General features: G+C 38.3%; 1 protein-coding gene across 4 annotated transcripts; it reads left to right on the top strand.

Moving 5' to 3' along the window:
• The first annotated feature begins 872 nt into the window (after window positions 1-872).
• ano5a (anoctamin 5a) lies at window positions 873-23,853 on the top strand. Of its 4 annotated transcripts, none has more exons than XM_032581905.1 (22): window positions 873-1,093; window positions 5,723-5,790; window positions 6,890-7,027; window positions 7,277-7,318; window positions 10,434-10,541; window positions 11,512-11,580; window positions 12,248-12,532; window positions 12,702-12,815; window positions 12,956-13,071; window positions 13,156-13,290; window positions 13,380-13,485; window positions 13,617-13,677; window positions 13,953-14,104; window positions 15,345-15,419; window positions 16,742-16,970; window positions 17,052-17,224; window positions 17,320-17,417; window positions 18,278-18,408; window positions 19,260-19,465; window positions 19,552-19,745; window positions 21,070-21,175; window positions 22,295-23,853. In XM_032581905.1, the coding sequence occupies exons 1-22, from the start codon at window positions 1,024-1,026 to the stop codon at window positions 22,523-22,525; spliced, it is 2,907 nt and encodes a 968-aa protein (XP_032437796.1). In that variant the 5' UTR covers window positions 873-1,023; the 3' UTR covers window positions 22,526-23,853. The 4 variants fall into 4 exon arrangements, with proteins under 4 accessions (XP_032437796.1, XP_032437785.1, XP_032437804.1 ...); XM_032581894.1 differs by lacking the exon at window positions 15,345-15,419 and adding an exon at window positions 14,950-15,030; XM_032581913.1 differs by lacking the exons at window positions 6,890-7,027; window positions 7,277-7,318; window positions 15,345-15,419 and adding an exon at window positions 14,950-15,030.
• The last annotated feature ends 871 nt before the right edge of the window (window positions 23,854-24,724 follow it).

The following is a 24,724-nucleotide window of genomic DNA, read 5'->3' as shown; positions in this document are numbered from 1 at the left end:
CTCTCACATTACAGACTCAGTCTTCATCTGGACTGGAGTCTGATGGTAAGCTGGCAGATCTTTGTGCCAACTTACCCTGCAGGTTGAGAACAACTATTGCAGACTTTACCTGACAGCGAATCTGGGGTAAAAGCAAGCAAAAAGAAAAAAAAAAGAGATATAATGTGTCCACTGTAAGATCCTTATGACTAAAACATGTTGTGTGTTGGTGTTCTATGTACAATTAAATTCAAATGAAAGCAAAACAATGTTAAACATACATATTTTGTGCTGCTGTACCAAATACTTTCCAGTTTAAGAAGATTTTGTAAACCTTATTTGAATGCCTGTGCATCATTGAAAAGTAATTTCTAAAATATTTAACAGAATCCATCCATCAACCAATTTGCCATTCTCTACAAAATAATTCTGAGTACGCCAAATGGCCCTTGCGCCACAGATTGGACATCCTTGTGGTTGTAAAATGACAAAATGTGCAAAAATAATTGCAGGAGCATCAAAACTTTTCCAAGACACTGTAGTTTGCTTATGCCTAAGGCCGGCCTGCATTTTGTACATCAGAACCTTTCTTAAGTAATTGTCCAAACACTTCAGTAAACAACTTCGTGGTAGCTACCCTTGGGAGGTCTAACTCCAAGCATGTGAATTAAACCCGGTTATATTCTTGCTATTTTCAGATGTTTTAATGAACTAGAAAGTGATACTTATCAAATATTTCCTTCTTTTTAAAATCCAATTGATTAAGTTTAATTGCGCAGTTCGCTTCCACGTGCTGCCAACGTGTTTTCGGAGCATCTGAATGTGAGGCTATTGGTCCGTGGGGTGGGGTCCGCCCCCTTGCGGAGCTCCCAGTGGGCCGGGCTGGGGAGATGCAGCAGTGATCGGTCAGCCGGTGAGGGAGGGCAACTGCACCCTGTCGAGTCAGCAGCTACTTGGGTAGTTGGGGAAGGGACGGCCAGCAACTCGGACCGAACCACAGAAACAACCCGGAGCGGGACACTGTAACTCCGACAAAATCTCAAAATGCGCCGAATAACTGGGAAAGGAGGAGGGGACAGTTTAATTGAGATGAGCCCGACTGAATCTCTCAGCGGTAAGTACAAAAGAGCCACAACCAGACTCACTTTTTAAACAGCGGATTCTTAAAGTGATGTTTAAAATGGAACAACTGAACGTCTTGAACTGCGTCAGTTCTTTAGATCTGAACTCCTTTTAGACAAAGAAAGAGACTCGATATGATATAAAATTATTATTAAATAAGAGAGATTTAAAGTTGTAGTATTATTATTGTACTTTTGAAAAATCTTGTACACAAAGTGTACGATATTTTTCTTATTTATATCTCGTAGAGTACTTCTGGATAGATGCAAACTACATCTCGTTGCTTGTACTTGTGACAGTTCAATGACAATAAAGTTGAATTCTATTCTATTCTACAAAATGAATCATATTTTACAAGAGTCTTTATCATTTCAACGTTTATTGCTAAATTTGGAAGTAAGATTATCACAAGTAAAATCAAAAACTTTCCCCACCCTGATTCTCTGGCTTAAACGCCTCGGCCAGCTCATGGTTTTGCTTTCCTCTCTTGGAGGCAGCAGTGAGTGATTTCCATGGAGCCAGGCTTTAGCAGCTGGCCCGTCTGGTGGAAACACACAGTCACCTTCAGACAGGCACTTTATACACCAGGAGCAAAACCCCACATCCCTTTCTGTTCCCAACTGAATGTAGGTTTTAAACAAGCTGGTCGTGTTGGGTTTTCTTTTTCACCATTTATGGCTAAAAACAATGTGTTGTGCTGAATGAAAGCTGAGTCACTCCATGAACTCTCTATCTAGGAATCTTTTGAATCTGAGCAAAAAACTTAATATTTACAACTTTTTTCTGTCTCAGTTTAAGCTGTGTTGCAAAGAATTGGCATATATTTCAATGTCTAGGTGTGCAAAGCTGGTTTAAAAAATAATCCAAAAGGCTTTGCAGCTGTAACTGTATTGACCTAGTAGACTAATTAGAGTTTTATCTAGAGCATGGGGAGCTTCACAGCATTACATTGTGGTGAAAAATGTTAAAAATCTGTGGTTTCTTCACAGTTGGGAGATAAACCTCTCACCTTGTAGTGTGTTCATGGGTCGATGTTAAGAAAACAGTGAAAACTATTTTCCAAACACTAACCATTCAGCTCCAGGAAATTAAATCAGAAATAGACTCACGGTGTTAATTAATATAATCCATCTGTACTCCGTTTGTGGAGACGTTGTGCATGTTTTGGACAAAGATTACAATCCTGTGTTTAGTAATTCAGAGTGCTTGTCTTGATGCCAGGAAGGTGTTTAGAAACGTGCCTGCTGCCCTCATAAAGCGGACGCACAGGACATGAAACTTTCAGTTCATGACAGATAACAACACCCTTCATGCTTCGTAAAATCTGGAAGGAAACTGAAACTACAGAATTAGTTCTTGCAAAGAAAATGCAGAAATTACCTTGGGTAACTTTGAATACTTCTGTCTTTATTCTTTTATTTTTTTGTTGCCTGGGCTGTTTGCTGAAGGCAGCCGGCTTTGTTTTTTGTTATATCTGAATTGCAGACTGACTTGTAAGTGGTTTGATTCACTCCATTGTGGCTCTCTTTTTTTTTTCTCTGGCTAAAAACAGAGAGACAGCAGCAGTGTTGAAGTATTTCCACAGTGATCAGCTGCTTCCTTCTGAACAAAGCTTTAACTGTGGAGGCTTCCTGGTGGGGAGGACTGCTGTCATGGCTGACTGGCTGAGATCACATCACATACAGCATCCAACTGTGGAAAAAAATATGCTCGGCTGTTTGAGAGTTGTTCTCCTGCGCTGTGAATGAAATGCTTTCTAGTCAACGATATGATGATGTCTGTTTAAGATAAAAACGGGAAGCTATGGCATATATCTTAAACTGTGTTTAGGATTGTGAGGGGTTGCTTAAATCCTCATGCTAGGTAGATTAGGTCTCTGTGAGATTCCATGGTATGCAAATAAACAACAATGTGGACTTTACTAACACCACACCTTCATTTGCACAATCCTAACATGGATTTAAAAGCTTCAATCTTATGTTGTTTTTCATTAAAAGAGTAGCATAAACATTGAGCATGAATGCTACAAAAAAAAGATGTTATATTTGTACTTCTGCTGCCATTTCTGGCTTTTGACAGTTCATTTAGGTTTGTAAAATCTTTCCAAGTTGCTTTTTCCTGACTGCAGACGTAGGCTGGTACGAGAGTCTCCTGAAATCATAACCTACGCAACTGAAACCAAATCCCTCCTTCACACTGTCACATTCATTATATATATTCAGAACATTAAAGCAAAAAAGAATTAAATTAGTTTTATTTGAAAAAGTAATAATTACACCATCTTCTTAATAAAATAACATTTTGATCAATAAAGGTATTCTGAAATGTATCATGAAGGTATTCTAAAATACAGATAAAATGCTTTTTAATCTTATTAGTACTTTTAAAGTGTATAGATAACTTGATTAAAATATCATTCTCATAAAATTATGTAGTTTCTATAAAAGTTTGAAAAAGTAATCACTTCCTAGACCTAATTGATGTTTTTTCCGCATTTGACGGCAACAATAATTACTTAACTACTTGTGATAACTGGCAGTGAGTCTTTTACATCACTATGGTCGAGTTTTATCCCACTCTTCTTTCTAGAGTATTTTGATTCATCCACATTTGAGCAGGTAATGTCAAAGCTTCCCAATTGGAGATCACAGACTTTCATGGACTTTGACTAGGCCTCTCAAAAAGGGTAATGGTTTAGGTAGCCAGTTAGAGGTAGTCTTGTTGGTGTGCTTTGGATCGTCGCCTTTCTGTTTATTGCAGGTGGGTTTTAGCTTGAGATCACAAGCTGATGGATGTACGTTAAGGCTGCATAATATTTTCAGTATCAGGATGTATAATGTTCATGTTGCAAATGAGTGTTTGGAGCATAATAGTCCCAGGTTAATAGATTGAAATGTTATGAACTTGCCTTTTTCATGCGGGTGTAATATCTACCCAGTTGGACTGAGTCCCACAGCAACAGATGCTCACACAGGCACAAGTGGAATTGGCCAAAATGCTAAAGGTCACAGAGTGATTATTGTTTCTATTTCTTGTTTGGTGACCTTGAGCACTTTGAAATGCCCTTCAAAGTTCTGTTTCCTTAAAAATGTAATTTCCAAACTGATTGACTTTGTTTCCTGTCTGTTTTTCAGTCTGTTTAAATCAGGGCGTGATGTGTTGCTTTTTGAGATCTTTTCAATCTTGTCAGACAGTTTGTATTTATGCCATTTACAGATTCCGAACTTATGATAGTGATAAAACCTGGATGTGGCTAATGAAATCAAGCTTTCAAACAATTGTGATTAATTGCAGTTAATTCATTTGAGGAAGGGATTTTTTTTTTTTTTGAGCAGGGACGAGTTGGATTGGGTCCCTTAATGATTGGAATCATGATTTGAATTTTTTGGTTTGTTTTTACTCATGTTATCTTTGTCTGTGATTAAAATGTGTTTATTGATTCTTAGATAAGTGTAGTAGTGAACTCTCTACTGTAGCTAACCTGTATTATTGGGTTCAGGTTAGCTGCTGCTTGCAGCTTCTCAGAATCTCACCATAATACTTCTCCTCTAATGTTCACACTATGGTTTTTTTTTTTTTTGAGACTTTAAATTGGGTCCAAAGATACTGTATGTGTTGGAGCCAGCTGACTGGCAGTGCTCAGCAAATTGCAAGGGAGTGGCAGTGTTACGTTACTCCCACTCTGGCACTGTTTAGGATCTTAAACCCAATATTATGTCAGTTTCTCCATTTTTCAATCTCTAAGTTTTTAACCTTGATCAACTTAAAAAAATAAAACATAAACTGTTTTTTTTTCTCTTAGTGCAATGCTACATAATCTTATACTGAATATGCCTTTACAATTATATTTAAATTTGTATTGCCTTCATGCAAAGTAGAAAATGTTGCATGCGTTTGTCCTAGTCCCATGCAGTGGGTTAAGACTTAAACAACCAGTAATTTGAGGCTTTATAATAAAAGCAGTTTGTTTTGCATTAACTAGGCCATGTGCTGCTAACCATAATTTTGTACATGATAGACAAAAGCTTTGAATCCTTTTTTTTCCACTGTAATTTGATACTTTTATATGTTGAATCGAGACTAAATATAACATCAGAAACCAATAATTAGGATTTTTGTTTCTGTAGAACAGAGGCTCAAACCTTTCTGCCTTATTTTTACTGGCTTCTGTCTTTGTCGCTCTTCTGTCTGCCCCCTCATTTGTTAACGTAAATCCGCTTGCAGAATCTGCCCTGCATAGTCGGACTGTCATTTGGAGGAGAGGCTAAAAGGGGAACGCAGTTGGAGTAATTACCCAGTTTCATCACGTGAGCTGTTCCTATTTTTAACCGCGTTCAAGGGGATTTACCAAATGTCTCATTCTTGTTTCCTGAAGTCACTCCTGTAGTCGCTGAATCATGCCAGGCATGCTGCTTCTTTCAGGGCGATCCAGTTAAGCCACCCCGTGCTCCCTGAGAGAGCGCTGCCACAACATGTTATACAAATACAGACCACAATGCTGACGGTTTATCATGCTGTCCTCTTCACCTCAGGCAGCTGTTCACATGGTTGAAACCCAGCCGTCACCGGCTGACTGTGGTAACCAAGAGTCATATTGTTTTGGTTTAATTTTGTCTTGCAGATGATGGGAATGGCTATCGCCAACATGCCTCGTCCAGCACAGGATCCCTCCAGCAGGGGCAGTCAGAGGTAAACACCAACTCTCTGCTAAGCTGAATGACTCATTCATTTCTGCTGACAGCCTTTTGGGGGATTTTTTTTTTCACTATCAGCTTATAATATTAAACCTTGTGGTCTTGAGTTGATGTAGTTTTATGTAAGTGTACAAAAACTTCTCAAAGATTTTCACAGTCCTTTGGGAAAAAAATATTTAAACCCAAGGGCTTGAGGATTTATGGCTTATTTATAAAATATCACATTTAATCTTTTTATTTTTCTCACTTTCTTTTCTAAAACAAAATTACAAATGACAGAAAATATTTTTAAAAAGTGGCTTTCATTAATCATCCCTTTTGCCAACTGTACGACGAAGCAATTACAAGAACATAGTCATAATATTAGCAGCTTGCATATTAAATTTTTTTTTATTTTTTGTGTTGGACGTCTCATAAAATTACTACTTCATTCTCCTAATATTGTTTTCTTTATTCTGTTAATATCAAGACTTTTTTCTCTGTATTACAGTTTTGCTGTCATATGAATGTAGTCTTACATTACTACAGCTGTTTTCTTGTAACATTATGACCTTATTTTTGTCTAAAAATAAAAGACTTAGCCTGACTCTTATATTTTGTGGTAGAGTAGACCTGAATTCAAAGTCCAAATAAGTAGAAGTTGTAAAAAAAAAAAACCCTTATCAGACAAGATGGCAGCCTTACTTGTGCTGACATCACTTTGATCTATGGAAACTCAAGGAGTGGATTAGTGAAACAAAATTCATTAAAATCTACTAACATTTGTGGTTGTAATGTCAAAAAGTGTAAGTTCAAAGAATGCAAATTCTTTTGCTTGATGGTTTTAAATTTGGTGCATTTGAAATCTCTTTGGTATCGTCACCTGCTGCTTTCCTCTTGTGAGATAGCTGTAAGAATTCATGGTAAACATTTTAGCATTCCTTCCTTTCTTTTCAGTACTTTGTGTGCTCACCGCCTACCAAAAATGTTCTACTTTGTTTGCTAAAGTAGCACTTTGAATTTATACAAAGCTGATGCTACATTCTCATTACCAAAACAAAATTGGACGAAGCTCTAATGCTCCTGTTTTTTCCCTCTTTCGCGTGATACATTAGTCTCCTTTAACGCCTGGTGTGTGTGTAGAGACGTGCGAGTCTCTCAACACCAGCCTGGCCTCCTTGGCTCCGTCCGACTGCAGTGACAATTCATGGGTCAGGAGTCCCAGCTTAGAGCAAATCAATTCTTTCACTGGGGTAAGATACCAGTCAGGCATGCAAATTCGAGTTTTCAGTGAGTTTTGTGCATCTTCTTACATCAACCCTGAGCTTTTTGCTTAATCTGTAGGATAGTTGAATGCTTCGCAGCTCTGGTGTGTTGGATTTATTGACCAGTTAATCACATCAGTAAAAATTGTTGCTACAGCTGTAATGGTTTGAGGATAATTTTTCCCCCCCCTTCATGTTGCAAGGCGCCCTCTCACTGTCTGCTCGGTTCCTCCACAGCTTCGGAGAAAACAGGCGCTATTCCTGAAGTATCGTTCCAGGGTAATACAGGCTCTGTGTCTGCCTGCGTGTTTGCTGGTCTGTCTTTTGCTACAGGCATTAGCTGCACGAAAAATACTGCCAGGTGGAAGGATGCTTTATTGATCCAGAGAGGGAAATTATATTGCTCTGACATCAAGGGAAGTCAATAATTTTTTTCTTAGTAGAGAGCAGAGTCTGGCTTGTAGCAAACATTTTGTTTCTGAGAGCAATGAAAACATGCACTAATGGTACCATCAGCTCAGTGAGAATGGAAAATTGCTTTTGATTTATTATTTTTTTTCTCACCTGTAATAGTTTTTGCTTCACTGCGGAGAAAGCAACACCCTGATGGTGTTGAAGCTTAATTAAAAGGCACAGTTTTGTAGATAAACATGTAGATCATTACATGTGTGTGCATGTCGGTGTGTGTGTGTGTGTACACGGTACAGTACATGGTATAATCTAGGCCCTACCCTGTGCTCATGACAGGAGGAAAATGTAGCTAAACATATACTGCTCCGCTGGCTTATTTTACGTAGCTTAAATGTGGTTTTGTTTAAGAAGCATGTTCGCATCTTAATGAGCAGTGTCTTTTTTTAACATAAAGGCTTTTCTAGGCTCCCTTCAACTGAAGACAACTATTTATCTAAGCTTTTAATCTATGCTGTGTTTTAAATAAGCTTCTGTATCTTGTCATCTTTTCTCTACTAATTTTTATCTAGTCTGTCATATTTTGTGGGTGTTTTCTATGTTTAGACCACATTTTAGGACTTAATATAGTAAAACACCTTACATAGCCATGTTTACTTGCATATCAGAAACCTAAAGTAATTGATAAATAAATACAGTAATAAATACAGTTCTTGTTATATTATTGATTATAAATTAGCATTTTATATGTTAATATTACATATTTAAGAGTATAAAAGTGCACTTTATGGCATCCTGTCGTTTGGGAGTGGCGAGTAAATGTATAGCAATCTGGTTAAGTTTCACTGAGCAGAGGTGGCCCCCTGCAGATGTCCTGATTCCATATGGCTGATGTGTAATTATAGTAAATTAAAGAGTTTCTACAATATATTTCCAGTTAAAGAAAGCCCCCACCCTGCTGCCATGGTCAGCCTGGTCCAAGATGCTGCAGGAGGAAATGACATGTGGTTGTAATGTATATGTAATTTGGAACTGGAAAGCTCTACTAAGGTTGAGGCCTTGGGTGATTGCTAGCTAGACATGGGCTGGTTGCTGATTTGTAGCAACCAGCCCATGTAGCAACCATGGGCTGGTTGCTACATGGGCTGGTTTAAAAGTCCAACCAAACATTTCTTGTCACCAATTCTCGCAGGGCTTCCCCATTCCCACCTGTTTCTGTACTCTGCTACATGTAAACCAGCCCACATAGGGTCATTATTCATGTTTTTGTCCATATCTCCCAGCTCTAGCTAGCCGTAAACGCCACATATACAGTTGGAGGAAAGAGAGGAACGCTACGAAGCTTGAAAACACAATCTTAACTTTGAAATGAGGTTGGCAGCATTATGTTGTTGGGGGTGTTTGCTGCTGAAGGGTGTACATCACAAAATAAAATGCAACATGAGGAAATATTTAACCATCATTCAAGATGTCAATCAGGAAGTTAAAGCTTGGACACCAACGGTTGTTTTTAAAGACTCTCAGCATACCACCAAAGTCATTACAAAGTGGCTTCAAGTCAATATATTTGGATCTATCACAGAGCACTGGTATTAATTTCATAGAAAATCTGTGGGAAGAAATGAAAAGGTCTTTATCTGCAGAGCCCTGCAAATCTGACCCAGTTTTCCCAGGGAATTATGGAAATAGACCATAATTCCAGTAAACTATTGTGAGAAGCTAGAATGCATGTAACCTTCTAAATTTAAAGGAAATAATAATGATAAAAACATATTAGGCCAAGTAACTAACATCAAACTGGAAAAGTTTGGTTTGAAGGTGAATAACAAGGTTATATGTTTTTTAGCTGTATGTTATGAAGTGAGGCCACTGCACAGGCCTAAAAAAATATAAACAACAATATAATAGTTAATGTCTGGATTAGCATATGACTGAAAATAAATAGAAAAAGCATGGCTCCCATTCATAGTCCAGTACTGCATACCCTCACCCTCCACTTGTCCCTTTCCTGATGCAGAGCTCTCATTTAATTAGCTAGCTTGCAGCTGCACTTCGACATCTCTCCCTACCCCACCTTCTCTCTTCGCTCAGCCTTTTCTGGATGACCGTGCCAGTGAGGGGTTGTCCCGGGAAGAAGGCTGGTGGGCTGGTCGGCTCTGATCAGGACAGAGATCAGTGCAGCCAGACAGAGACAGGCAGTGCTTTCAGGGCCGGGCTCTTTTCCCCGGGGGAGAGGCAGTTTTTCTCTGTGAGGCAGGCATCCTGTTACGTTTTTCTTTTCTTTTTTTTTTTCTCACTGATGCTTTACAAGCAGAAAACAAGAAGGCCATGGAGGTAAAGTGCTCTCCCTTTTCCTCCCTTCTTTCCTTCAGCACTAGCCCAGTAGATTGAACAAACTCACATCAGGATTAGAGTAGAGAAAGCCAGGACTGAGTGGGTTGTGGTAGCTGTGGTTGTGCCAGATGGGTTCTGTGTACTGCATGCACTCGTGTAGGTAGCTGCAGCAGTGGGGTTGAGGAAGAAACGATGTGTGCAGTTATTTTTAGCTTTCTGGACAGCTGAAAAAGCACAGACAGTAAGACCTGTCCTCCCTTACAGCGTTACGGTTCAGTCAATATTTCTTGTTCCCCAGCCTGTTGGCCTCTGCAGGGCTAGCACTGGCTTATGCTCACTGTTTAAAATTAACAATATCAGTCGATATCAAAGCTAGTATTTAAAAACAAAAGAGTAATCTGACTGTTCCCCCTGGCTTTCCTGATTTCCTCCAAAGCATTTTCTTATCAATTTCTGCAAAAAAAGTTGAATTAAAGCAAGCAAAGCAGGAAGTATCCATCTTAGAATCCCTCCGTCAGCATGCCGTTTGTGTTTGCTGTGAAATTTAATTTATCAATTATCTTCCATGGTGCATTCATCCAAAGGCCTGAGACTGCAACTCTACCTATGTTCTGTTGTTAAGTGTCTGCATTTCTGTGTTATCTCGTTGTAGATTGGAAAACAGAAGCTCAGCAAAGACTCTGTGTTCTTCCGAGATGGGATGAGGAGAATAGATTTTGTCCTCTCTTACGTTGACGATAAAGACTGTGAAAAAAAACAGGTAAGAACTAAGTTACAGTTAAGTTATCTGCATTTTTTCCATTGTTTTTCTTCACAGCGCACAGAACAAAGGATAAGCTTTGCACAAAAATTAAAAGATGATGTTATTTCCTGATCTTGGAAAGAATCTCTTCGTGCAGGATATCCTTGAAGTTGTGTGCCGAGCCTAAATACCAGAGCTGTTTGCTGTTTTTGTCATCTTGCTGTGGCAGTTGCAAGATCATTTTGGAGTGATTTTACGGCCATTTTGGCCACACGGCCCCCAGACTGTGCAGTAGTTTTATCACTATCACTCCGGAGCGCTGACAGAGTCTGTCTGTTTCCTAGGGAGCCGTTAGCCTTCACAGCACTGTGTCACCAGCTCACACTTTGCCCACACTCTCAGTCAGTGAGTCAACAGTGTGACTGCTCGCCGTGACAAGAGCTGGATCGTTTTTTCCACAGAGTGAGGAAGGGCCAACAGGAGGCCACTTCCTGTGGCCTCCTGTTGGCCACAGGAAGTAGCCAGAATTGTTGTATAATATGGCACTAAATCTCATCCCTAACAAGAAGGTTTTATTTCCTTTTTAGGCCAATGTATTCTCAAAAACAAAAGGCTACATGGCAGCTTTCACTTACTTTTAAATCCCTTTTCTGCTGCCATGACTTACTTTCAACTATACTAGATGAGCAGTTTTTGTTCATAAAGCACTTTTTTTGTTTTTTTATACCAGTTATGTATCCTTGGACTCCATGGTCATCTTGTTCTTTCACACGATGAACAGTGTGCTGCCAGATATGCATATTTCACATAAATTAAATAAATAATCTTGCATTGTTGAGTTTTTGAGCAGATTTTAAATTAAAAGTATCTATTTTCAAACTGGCCTTTTTGTCATGATTACATGTTATTTAAGATTTTTGCTATTTTTTGCCTGTTCTTTTCATAACATCCAGATTCCTATTTGTGTTTTGTGTTTCATCTGCTCAAGGAGAGAAGGAGAACTTATGAAGCCAACCTCAAAGAAGCCGGCCTGGAGTTGGAAACAGAAGATAAGTCGGTATGATGCCCTTCATGTGGACAATATAGGACAGAATTAGCCGTAACTGGGGAACTGCTGATGTTTCTTTTCCATGTTATGCATAACTACATGATTTCATACAGAATAGAACTTATAATTTTGCTTCCATCACGTACTTCATATTGCTAAACATGTAGAGTAGCATCATATCCAGTAAATTAGAATATGTGCTCAGATTAATAATATGTTTTGAAAATAACCTCCTAAGCACACTTTAACATTTTTATGCTAAAATGTTTATTGGTCTGACGTAATACTCTAATCTTAAGTTGTCAGGTTTATATAAGCTGTAAACAGGAAATCATCATAATTAACAGAACCTCTTAAGACTGTGTGTGATTAAATGCCATCATCAAATCATGAAGCAAATATACATCAAATATATTGATCAGTGTTCCAGTTACTAGGAACACAGGCAACTCTATGATTGCATGATTTAGAGGAACTCTGTGTTTCAGCATTTTTGCGGTTTTCTGGAAGTTTGTTCCAGATTTGTGGTGCATAAACACTGAATGCTGTTTCTCCATAATGTTTTTAGAAAAGAAAACAAACTGCAGATGGATCCATTTAAAGTTATTTTATACGTTTAACAGGATTGCCAATAAGTGTGCACTTATTATCTGTATTTTTGTATTTTCATGATCAGGAGTCTGAGGATGGTAAGACGTACTTTGTGAAGATCCACGCACCGTGGGAGGTGCTGGCCACCTATGCAGATGTGCTGAAGATCAAGGTTCCATTCAAAGAGAGCGACATACCGGACGATGGGGACATGCCCATGAACTGGCTCTCCACTCCTTTTCGACTGCCCAAGGAAATCATGAATCCCGAGCCAGACTATTTCACAACTCCTTTTAGCAAGAGCAAGCCTGGCCTTTTCCTTATCAACAACCAAGACACGTTCTTCCCTCCCTCCACTCGCAACAGGATAGTAAGCATGGCCATCCTTATCTTGTTTGTGACCTCCAGTCTTTTAGGTGTCACTTAAAACTTTATCAGCTACAGTCCAGCAACATTTTGAAGGTTGTTGCAATTTGTTTGATGAAAAACAAGTTTTCATTTTGCCTAATACAGCGGTCACATTTTTCCCATCCCTCCAGGTCTACTATATCCTGTCCCGCTGTTTGTATGTCAGTGAAGAATGTGGAGACAAAAAGGGAATCAAGAGGTTGTTGAACAACGGCTCCTACACTTCTGCCTTCCCTCTTCATGATGTGAGTTTTTTTAACTTGAAGTACTTTCTTAAAGTAAAAACAACAACAACAAAAGACGTATTTGGATTTCGAAATGAACTCTTTCTGCAATCACTTTAATAAAAAAACAAAATGATGAACTGTTTTCTTTATGCCTGCAGTCCAGATACTGGATAAAATCCAAAGATGTCAACTGTGAAAGTGAAAGATACGACCTCTACAAATACTGGGCGAGATTCTTCTGCTTTTTCAAGGAGCAACCCATTAACCGCATCAGGTAAAACCCTTAAAATGAGGTCAGCTGCCAAGCAGGTGTCAGAAATGAAAGCATAACAGATACTCCTTTTATTTTCTGTTAAAGAAAATATTATGGCGAGAAGATTGGCATTTATTTTGCTTGGCTTGGTTTCTACACTGAGATGCTGCTGTTTGCTGCAGTCGTTGGAACGATTTGTTTCACTTACGGGTTCCTCACCTACGGTGACAATGAGTGGAGGTAAGCCCCACAGAGAACATCGTCCCGGTTCCTGGTGGTTCAGATGCTACTGTATTGATTTTAATGTTTTCTCATGTTTTCCTTAATAGTAAAGAAATCTGCAGTGATGAAATTGGAGGGAAAATTGTCATGTGTCCCCTTTGTGACAAGAAGTGTAGTTACTGGAAACTCAACACAACATGCAACTCCTCGTGGGTGAGAATTGTTGACCCATCGTGACTCATCTGCTCCCCGCAATATGTGGGATTTAAAGAATAATTATGGCTAATCACAAAACAAATCAGTTTGTTGTTATTAATTGTTTTATAAACCTGTTTTTCTTGCAGCAATCACACCTGTTTGACAATGTGGCGACTGTGTTTTTTGCCATTTTCATGGGAATTTGGGGTATGTAAACAAATCTGTGCTCAACATATTCTAATTTTAAACACAGTGTGCCACCTAGTGGATTGTCTAGCTACTTTCTATTTACTAGTATAAATATGTTCCTTTTTTAAAAAAAGCTAAGCTATTAGCTTCTTGTCTTTCTTTCAGTCTCTTTGTCATCTAGAGAATAAGACATTCTGTAGCGAGTCACTCTAAGCTGAAACTTTACACTCTGTGATCAGAGAAATGATTCTGACCTGATTTCCATGGTCGTGATGCACCATTTGCCCCTGCAGTGACACTGTTCCTGGAGTTCTGGAAAAGGCGCCAGGCCCGTCTGGAGTATGAGTGGGATCTGATGGACTTTGAGGAGGAGCAGCAGCAGCTGCAACTCCGGCCAGAATATGAAACCAAATGTACAAAGAGCAAGGAGAACCCCGTCACTAAGGTGTTTGAGCAGTAATGAAGCACTAATCTACTGTTCTTACCAGTAACAAAGTCATCATTTTGTCAAAGTCAAGATTAACTGACTGGTTTGATGTGGTCACATTACCTGCTGTACTTCCTGGTGTTCATGTGGTGTTTTCAGCATTCACAAAAAAAGTCTGAAATTTGGTTCGAGATCTGGTTAAAATGTGGGAAAATCCCATATCTATTAATCTATTCATACATCAAACCATCATACTATTTATTTATATCATTCATTTACAGTTTAAGAAAAGAACATGTCACATACAGGAACATAGGAACATATAAACAACATTTTTAATGAAAAGGAGTAAGAAAGGAGGAAGAAAAAAGCCTTACATAGTCTTTCCCTTCTTTCAAACTTTATACCATTGGCAACAAAGCATCACTCAATCATCCAAATACTAAACAGTCAATGTGTATAGATATATGAAAAAACAATAAAGAAAAAAATTCATTAATCTGTCCATCATTTCAGTTCTTTATTCATCAAAACTGGGCTTAAAGAGGCCAAAAGTTTGAGTCTGGAAGTAGTTTTGGTCTAGTTTCTTGAAATAAGACACAACTAACTTACAGCAAGATCTAGAAACTTTTCTTAAGTGAACAATTGATTAATATAGTTTTTTTTTTAAGTCCTAGTTCCACAGGGCAGATTATTTCACTTATAACAAGACATTTTTCCTATTTTATTAGACCAGAAAAAGTGTTTTTGCAGTGTAAAATTTTCACAAAACTGTGCATTCACTCGGAATGTAAAGTATGAATACTATAGCACAAAATAAATAAAAGAGATAAGATTGCCATCTTTCATTACTGCATCTTCAGGAACAAGAGGGGCTTCTTGACAAAACTGCTACATATCGAGCAGGGAAGTTTTTTCTGTGCTGGGCTTCTGTGATCCTTTGGGTAAGGGTGTCGCATCGCTCAGGACTTCCTGTTTGGTGAGGAGGAGGTGGTGCGGTGTAGCGTTGAGAAATGACAACTATTCCTGGAAAGACTCCAAGGCCCGAGTTTCCTTATTCCATTTTCAGTGTCTAGCTTAGTGAGTTTCTTGAACACAAATGCTCAAAAAGAAACTTCAAAAATAGTTCTGATTGAGTAGCATGTTTCTGCCTCAGATCTGAACCTGTAACAGCTTAAGGAGCTTGGCCTTTCAGAGTTTTCTTTTCAGGATTTAACCAACATGCCTGACCCCAATGCTTTGCTTGCTTCTGATTTAGGAACTGGAGCCTTACTTACCCATAACAAGCAAGTGTGCACGCTCATGTCTGTCTGGAGCTACCGTCCTGTTGTGGGTGAGCATTTCATCTTCTGATAAGATTTAAAACGCCATTTCCATCTGCCGTCCTCCTCCTCTTATCTGTCTCAGCTGTCTTTCACTTCATGCTGTTTCTCCAGGACGGCTATGTATTAAACAAAAAGGAAGCTTTGAAATATACTTTGTCAAACGTCTGGTACTGCTTTTCTAAAAGAAACTGAACAACATTTTGGTATTTTCATGATTGTGACAGTTTAAAATGAATAGTTTCAAGCATGCCGATACAAAATGTCTGATTCTTATTTCCTCATGTTTCTAAACTGGTATGACCAAACAAATAGACTCAGTTTTATCTGTTAAGCAATGGGAGGCACTCTGTTTTTCATACCTTTACTTTAGTGCCAGACATAACTTTTCTTATGAAATAACTTTAATGAGGCAACAAGGGAAATATCCCAGAATCTCCTTTTTGCAAAGCATACCTGTCCCGACAAAACAAAGTGATGAGATTCTTTACACTTTATGCCTGTTAGAAACTTTATTTTTCTGATCAGTGAGTGCATCATTAAGGCTAGTTGTGCTAACAAGTCTTGATAACGTAATTTAGAAAATAAGACTCAAATTATAATTTTGGGCACCTGTGAGGTGTTTAAAACTCAAAGGAAAAACAGATATCAAACATTTCTAGAAAGGGAAGTATTTTTGATGCAACAAGTCAAGACATGTCTGTTGTTCATTCAGTCTGCAATAAGAGCAAGATTTTCAGGAATGCTGATTGAAGTACAGCAAACATCTTTCGATTTCTACCTCTGTTATGAAACAAGCTCTGGAGAAGTCGGCAACCTTTTGGAGATCTAATGAGTAAAAATCCACCTCCTGTGGGGAATAAACACACCAATTTGGTTTAGGTAATGCTAGCCATGCTGATTGTCAACATAGGATGATAAAGACAAGAAATGTCAACGTCATAATTTAAAAAAAAAATTTTTTATTACTATTGAAAATAGTAAATCTTTTCTCTCACATGCAGTTCAATGTTGACTTTGCTCCGAAAATTTATTTAATATTTATCTCATGTGGTGGAAAGGAAATTAAATATATGATGCTGGTATTTTATCTTCTAATATATTGGAGAAAAATTGAATTTAAAACATAAATCAGCGGGTCAGGAAATCTGAACGTGTGTGTGTGTGTCTACTATATTGCATTCTTCTCCTTCCTAACATCTGTGTTGTTGATTAAACCTCACACTCCTCCTTGCATAGGTTTGTGTTTGCACCTTAGTGTCGCATTGTGATGTTTCCACTGTTTCTGTTCAGTTTGGTCTTTCATTTTGTCACTGTGTTTTCTGTCCTGAAGATCTCATTGATCATTGCCTGCATCATTGGGGTCATAGCGTACCGCCTGGCGGTGTACGCGGCCTTCGCTAGCATCATGAAGGACAGCCCCACCAATCACCTGGAGGTGGTCGGCCCCTACATCACGCCCCAGCTGGCCACCTCCGTCACAGCCTCTTGCATCAACTTTGTCATCATCATGATCCTCAATCTCATGTATGAGAAAGTGGCTATTTGGATTACTGACATGGGTGAGGGCCAGAGCTCCATAACTTACTCAACTTTCATGGCATAAAAATCTCTGTAAATCCTATATTTTGGTTTCCATCCAGAAATCCCAAAGACCCACCTGGAGTATGAGAACAAGTTGACGGTGAAGATGTTCCTCTTCCAGTTTGTCAACTACTACTCCTCGTGTTTCTACGTGGCGTTTTTTAAGGGGAAGTTTGTGGGCTACCCTGGAAAATACGCTTACATGTTTGGGAGCACGCTGAGAAACGAAGAGGTAATGTTTACACTTGATTTACGTTCAGTCTGTATCTTTATTAAAGTCTGTTTACCTCCCATATTTTCTCTTTTTCAATCTGTGTGTGTTTGCAGTGTGACCCTGGCGGCTGTCTGATTGAGTTAACGACACAGCTGGTAATAGTGATGACTGGGAAACAGGTGTGGGGCAACATTCAGGAAGCTCTGCTGCCGTAAGTACAGAAACATTATGCTGTAGCTGCTCATATTGAGTAAATACAAAGTGATTAACAGTCTTTAAAAGACAATCTTGTAGCATAACCGAACAATTTAATACAGTAATTATAATAACAAAATTCCTGCATTATTGGTTAAATGTTTTCTTATAGGGTTGCAACTAATGATTATTTTAGTAATCAAGTATCCTGATGATTAATCGATTAAAAACCTTGGCATAGTCTGCAGGTTTTTCATTTAACCACTTTAGCCTTTTTATACAATATTAGAAACACGTTAAAAGATGCAAGTACACAAATAATATCAGCTTTCCTTTAATGTACACTTGATCATCAACATGTGAAAAGCTCAACTTACAGCAACACAGTGTAGGGCTGATCTGTTGATTAAATTTTCAATTAACCGTTTAATAATTGGACAGCAAAAAGTGCTTAATAGGATATTTTTTATTTTTACAGAACTTAAACCAGGTAAAGTTAAAACTACTTGAGGAGTTCTGGGTAGAACATATTTTCTGATGAAGGACTGTTTTCTTTTCTATTTTAAATGCAAAATGTATATATATATATATATATGTATATATATATATATATATTAGGATTTTTGGCTTAGTTACTGCTCTGAGGGTGTCATTCTTTCATCAAATAGCCTTAATTTGAGTCTATATACTCCAGTTAACAATTAATTAACTACTAAAATAGTTAACCAATATTCCAATAATTGATTATCACCCCTAATTCTGATTGATTGTTTCAGTCCTAATGTGTATTATAGTTTCTCAGTTTAAGTGTGTCTCCCTCAATCTTGTCAGAGGTTTTCTGAAGGCTCTCTGCCGCCCTCTTGTGTTTGTTTTTAGCTGGGTGATGAACTGGTGGGGCAGCAGGAAGGCACGGAACCATCCAGAGAGCCTGTACAGTCGCTGGGAGCAGGATCATGACCTGCAGAGCTTTGGTCAGCTGGGGCTCTTCTATGAGTACCTGGAAATGGGTAGGAATCCATCCAACACACACAGATCCACAGTTTGGACACAACAGGACAGTGTTGCTGTAGATTTATTTTAAAAAATGCTTATCTTTCTGGTAGTGGTAGTCTCTAATTATACCCTTGGTTTTAACGGAAAAGATTTTAGGGAGAAAAAGTAGCACATAAGGGGACTTATTATGGCAAATTCACATTTTGAACATTTTTATTCTTCTGTTTGGGTCTCAACTGCTTCTATAAACAAGTCAAGCGCTTAAAAAAAACACCCAGCTGTTGTTTGGCAAAAAGTTAATGCTTTTTGATGTCTGGAAAATGAGTTGTATGAAAAACCTCCCAATTTTTAAGTCGCAACCAACAAGCACTGTGCTGTTACCTAGCAACCCATGAGGTTTGGTGAGCTGGTTCTATCGCTGTGTGAGCTGTACAATGGCTGCTGGAAAAGACAAGTGTTTTGTTTCTGACTTACCACTTAGAAACCACTTGCTGCATCCTAGTTGGTTGTGCAGGAGGCGTTACTACTGCTTTTCAAAGATATACAGTTGTATAATTGCACATCTGTTTACAACCATTTTATCTGCAAGTGTAAATGTTGAGTTTTAGCGGGGGTAGCCAGCAGCAACTTGCATAGATTTAAAGTGACAAGAGGCTCTAAAACAGCTCATTCTGAAAGGAGCTCAAAATAAGAGAACACTAAGAATGATTTTGTGAAAAAATGTGATGAACGTGTCTCATAAAGCCCATAGATCTATTCCTAACCTTTCCGAATAATTTTCATAGAAGCATAATGGGTCACGTTTAAATACATGGATCCTCTAGATGGTGCTGTTTCATTGTTCTGTCTCTCCTCTCCCTCACAGTGATCCAGTTCGGTTTCATCACACTCTTCGTGGCTTCCTTCCCCTTGGCGCCGCTCTTGGCTCTTTTCAACAACATAATTGAAATCCGAGTGGACGCCTGGAAGCTCACCACTCAGTTCAGACGTCCTGTGGCAGCCAAAGCCCACAGCATCGGGGCCTGGGAGGAAATTCTCAACGGGATGGCCGTACTGTCTGTCGTTACAAATGTGAGTGCGTAGCAGAATCTGCTGTCAGACCCGTTGGGCTGATTTTTCACTAAACCAACGAATGCAAAATGTTTTCCTGCTTCCAGGCATTCATCGTGGCCTTCACCTCTGACATGATGCCTCGGCTGGTGTACATGTACGCCTACCAGCCACAGGGACAGATGAATATGAAAGGTTACATAAACAACAGCCTGTCCGTGTTTAACGTCTATGAGTTTCAAAACTCCAGCAGGCCTGAGGAGGCTGAGAACCCGATGTGGCTCAACATCACAACCTGCAGGTAAGAAGCAAACGGAAACTCCAGAGAGAGAACAGAGCATGTTCTGTCCTTCAGTGTTAATCAGGCAGGATCAAACAATCTGGCATTGGCATTCTTTAGCGATCTTTTAAGTCAAGGATGTTCAAAGTTTGTGGCCCGGGAGCCATTTGTGGCTTCCTGGACTAATGCTGTTTTTTTGGTTTTTTTGTGGCCTCCAACTGCAGTTCAACAATGATGCGAAATTCAGGGTGAAACTATTATTGACGTCATTTTCTTACAATGGAAAATGTAAATTAAAACGCATAATATTCATCTTTTTACAACCAAACTTTTAAAATAAATACAACCATGTCTATCCTGATACTTTTACTGAAAAGCCCACTTTGTTGCAGCCGAATCAGCTTTTATTCCATTGCTTTTATTAAGTGTTTTGAAAGAATACATTTGTTCTACTGACCCTAAAGTAATTTTAAACTAGATGCCTTTGTTTTAGCAAGTGCAGCAAATGTGCATTTTTAAGTTTTAGATCTGCAGTGAATAGGATCCCTTTCCTAAGCCAAAATGGCTACTTAATTTGCTTTATTTTATTTATTTATTTTTTGTCCACCCTGCTTTATGTTGTCAGTAATGGACAGTTGTCAGCCCAATTTCAGTAATTTTTTTTTTCAATTTCCTTAAATGTTTTCTGTGCTTGATGCCAATGATTTTACCGATCTTGAACAGAATTTTCCACCACCACAATGTCTTTAAGGTCTTTAAGAAATGACATGCTGCTCATTGCATCAGCTGGGCTTTAATAACTCGTTGCCAGCTGGAAGACTGTCGGTCATGCAGTAATGATCACATAAGGCTTTAAAACATTTGTGTGTAATAAATGTACGTAATATGTTTCACTTGGCTAAGTGATTGGAAAAAAAACAAAGTTTTCTATAATATTCTAATCTATTGGATGAGTCTGTATACAAGGCTTACATGTGATAGAAAAATAACACCACACACGCCCCTATACACACATTCTCTACTATGAAACATGGGGGTTGTAGCATCATGCTGTGATATTCCAACTTTGTTAAATTTAGCATATGCATACTGATGATCAATGTACATTTTTGTAAGCAGGACTTTATTACATCTTTAATTAATCCTAACATGTTTTGCTTAAAGATAATGTTATGTGTGCATCTAATTTAACAATAAAATTGGTATTTTCAGTCAGTGTCATACTGGGTGCTAACATTGCTACTAAACAGCGTAGTTTCAATCTTGTATTTGAATTTCAATCAAAGCTTTAAAGTTAATCAGGATGAAGTTCTGACGTCTGATTTTCATATGTTTTCCTTTGCAGGTATCGTGATTATCGCTACCCCCCCGGGCACGAGAAGCAATACTTCCACACGATGCAGTTTTGGCATATTTTAGCTGCCAAGCTAGCTTTCATCATTATTATGGAGGTAAAGAAAACAAGCCTCACTTTCTCCACCGTTCAGTTCGAAGACGTTTTAAATTAGCAACCATTCAAACATTTTCTTTCCAGCTACAGTAAATATCTATACATAGATGAATAAACTGAACATTAGTCGAGAAATCTGAACACTTAGAATCTAAAAAACCTTTGTAATCTAGATTTATGTAGGAACCATATCTTATGTTCTTTATTGCTCAATTTAGTGTTTTTTGTGCATTATTCTGGTTAGACTTTTAGATGTTAACCTTTAAATTGAATGAGATGAAGAAATCTATTTAAAAGAACATGACAAAATAATAACATTGCATGAAAAGTGCATCCTTCCCTCCTTTTATCCTTATCTTAACCCTCATTCCTGCATAGACGTCATTCTTCTCTCTTACCTTCCTAATGTCTTTTATTTCTCTCTCTCTTCCATCCTTGTTTTCTTCCATCTGTCCAGTCCCTGTATCTTTTATTTCTTTTTTCCTCATTCCTAATTTTCATTCTTTCCTGCCCTTCCTTCTTGTATCCTCCCTTCCATGTGTTGTTTACTCTTTCCTTTTGCATCCCCTTTTCCTTCAGCCTGTCCTCTTACTTTTGTCTTTCATTCATTATATCCAACTCCAGTCCTTCTTCCCTGTGTTCTGTCTTTTCTTTCTGTCACATCTCCCTTGTGTCCTTCTATCCTTCCTTTTTCATATCTATTTTCTTCCTTCTTTCCTCGTTTTCTTTCTCCTGCTTGTCTTTCCTCTAATCTGTCCTTTTTTAATATGTACGTTGTTTCCTTGTGTCCTTTCTTTGCTTGTTTCCAAGTTATCCTTCCCTCTGCATTAAATTTGTAGTAAATGTTTCCATCTTCTATTTTAAAATGTCAGTGAAGGAAGTGAGAACTTTGCAAAAATCTGGGATTTTCACATGAAATTTATTTAAGAATACAAGTATATGTTAACACTGTAAGGATTTCTTTGCTCAAGGACAGCAAATCAAAGTCTGCAAACTATGCAATAGGTTTTTTTTTTCAGAAATGTTCCTTCTTTAATGCTGCATCTAGAAAATGTGAATAGTTCTGTGCATGTGCATAAAGTACCGTAGTTTTAATAAGTTTCTTCTTCTTCCTCCACAGCATGTTGTTTTCCTGGTTAAATATTTTGTGGCCTGGCTGATTCCAGACGTTCCCTCTGACGTGAGGGCTCGGGTAAAGAGGGAGCGCTTCCTCGTCCATGAGTATCTTCACAATTATGAAGTTGATGAGCTGAAACGACAGCTCGGCCAACAAGGGGACAAGGAGTGCACCTGTACGCCGATGATCTACCCGACTTTACCCAAACACGAGGTGCTATCGGAGGTCCTCTAGCGCAGGGAGCGGCTGGTCAGTCTGAACTCACCTGCTGACTGTGGATTCACTGGCTTTGAAGACCAAAACTCTGTGCATGCTGACAATTTGACACGCTTGAATTTAGACATCGCTCTCGTTTATGTCTTCTTGTGAAGTTAAGATTTCCAAACTTTACTGTATTCAAACAATAAGCCGCACTGTGTCTTTAAGAGACAGCTCACTATTGCTTTAATGTAAGGTTATTTAAAGTGCCACCAAAGAATCGCCTTAATACTCTTTTTCTTTTTTTGATGAGGATTTCTGCAGTTCTCTGATCAGTTCATCATCGTTGAGGTCACTGCGCTGATAATTTTAGCAAATTATGTAAAATCCATCAGGCTAATGTCGATTGTTGCTCTTAATTTCACCTCATTATGTTCCCCAGGCCATAACCTGAGATGTGAAGCAGCTTTTTGTCCTGAAGGGAAATCAGTGCTGCTGTTTTGACTGTGACTAAGGACAGATTTGATCCTGCAGAGGCCAGTTTTTGAGCTGTGGTAGCAGCAGCTTGTTTAGCGCTGAATGTGTACACAGCGATGAAAGGATAAGAGCGCTCTCTTTTTAAATTTTAAAAAATGTTTTTTTGTGTGTTTACCACACACCAGTGAATGGAAGCCTGTGTTTAAGCCCGACAAAGCCCGTCAGCCAGCGCCTGCGTCCATCCCTGTGTTTCAGCTTTTCTCTGAATAAAAGACACATTTTCCTTTTATTTTGCACAAAGCACTTAAAATAATGCAACTACCAATACATGAAGATGTATAACTTATCATTATCACAATACTAAGACTTTATGATCAGTGTTTTAGGAAGCAGTTATCTACCTTTCAGAACTTTGATATTTATATATATATATATGTTTGTTTTTTATTATTATTTAAGGATGCAGATTTGGTTTAGAACCTATATGAAGGACATTTCACATCATTTGTTGTTGCCTAAATAAAATCATGCAGAACATTTTTGTTTATTGAAGGACTTAAATCAGATGTAAAGTTATTGAATCTGTAGGTCTGTCTGAGATGTAATTGTGTGTAAGTTCGCCTCTGTCTTCCAGTTTGCCTTATCTAAGCCATGGGCTCTGCTGACCACTATGCCTTAAAACATCTCATCCATTTTTTTCTGTGGTTTTACTTTTCTACCTAATTTTTTTCCCAAGTTTTCTGCCATTATATTTGAGTCAGGATATGTTTCTGAATCATTCTTCAGGCAAAAATAAACTTGTTTACTGTATTTTTAATGGTAAGTGTTCATTTTTTATGAGTGTATCCAATTATATGAGACAACAAAAATAAATCTCCAAGCTCAGACAGTGTTGTCGTTTATTGCTCAAACAAATTCTTGACTTGTTTGGACTTGACAAAATAAGCTGAATTATTATGTTACCTGTTTTACGTAAATAGCTTTTTCTCCTGTTGCAGTCACAACATAACATTATTTCAACAATTATTGTACAGATTTTTCAACTGGTTCATGGAGAACTTCAAACTCTCCAACAGGGAACCCACTCTGTGTTTGGAAACCACAGCTACAGACCCCCAGAACAGATGGCCAGATTAAAAAAAAACACAGAACTATTCAGTGTTTGTTCACACTTTGAAGGGGAGTTGGGGGTGGGGGGGGTTTACACCTCAAAATGCTGGCAAGGCTGGTTGGGTTGGCATCAGAGGTCAACAGGACAAAGACGAGGGGAGAACTCCAGCCAGGCAAATTGTGAGGAATTACCTAGTTACAGATTTATGGACAATAGTGTAATAGATAATAATAATCAATTAGCTTGATCTGTATTATAAATGATGTGTAATATCAGTTAAATTACATGAATCATTAATTGCGGTAAATAATTTGGATCTGGTTTCAACCTTTTTTCCCCATAAAAAAACACATGTAATGGTCTCCATTACAGTGGTTCTTCTTTTAGATATACTCATTTTTCTGAGGGCGCTTCACAGGCAGAGCCAGACTGAGGCATAAGCAAACTTAGCCACTGACCCCAGCAGAGGGCCACCAAGAGTCTTTGGATTCTCAGGCGGGATTGATTTATTAAGAACTTCTAAAATTAATCCTTCATTTCCAAAATAGTACAATTCAGCAAAAAAATTAACTTTGTCAACTTGTGAATGAATTTAATATGTAAATAAGCTGACGAGCGTACCATGTGAAGAATCCAAAGTTAAATTG

The sequence above is a fragment of the Xiphophorus hellerii genome, chromosome 2, assembly GCF_003331165.1.
Source record: "Xiphophorus hellerii strain 12219 chromosome 2, Xiphophorus_hellerii-4.1, whole genome shotgun sequence".
Taxonomy (NCBI): domain Eukaryota; kingdom Metazoa; phylum Chordata; class Actinopteri; order Cyprinodontiformes; family Poeciliidae; genus Xiphophorus; species Xiphophorus hellerii.
Note: the sequence above shows the minus strand (reverse complement) of the source record. Positions and strands in the feature narration are given on the sequence as shown.

What these genes read in the sequence shown, in the direction of transcription:
- ano5a (XM_032581894.1), top strand. Translation starts at nt 1,024, where the DNA reads ATGCGCCGAATAACTGGGAAAGGAGGAGGGGACAGTTTAATTGAGATG. An exon ending in AAATCAATTCTTTCACTGGG is followed by an intron (nt 7,028 to 7,276) that starts GTAAGATACCAG and finishes GTTCCTCCACAG; the next exon opens with CTTCGGAGAAAACAGGCGCT. An exon ending in TACTGTCTGTCGTTACAAAT is followed by an intron (nt 19,466 to 19,551) that starts GTGAGTGCGTAG and finishes TCCTGCTTCCAG; the next exon opens with GCATTCATCGTGGCCTTCAC.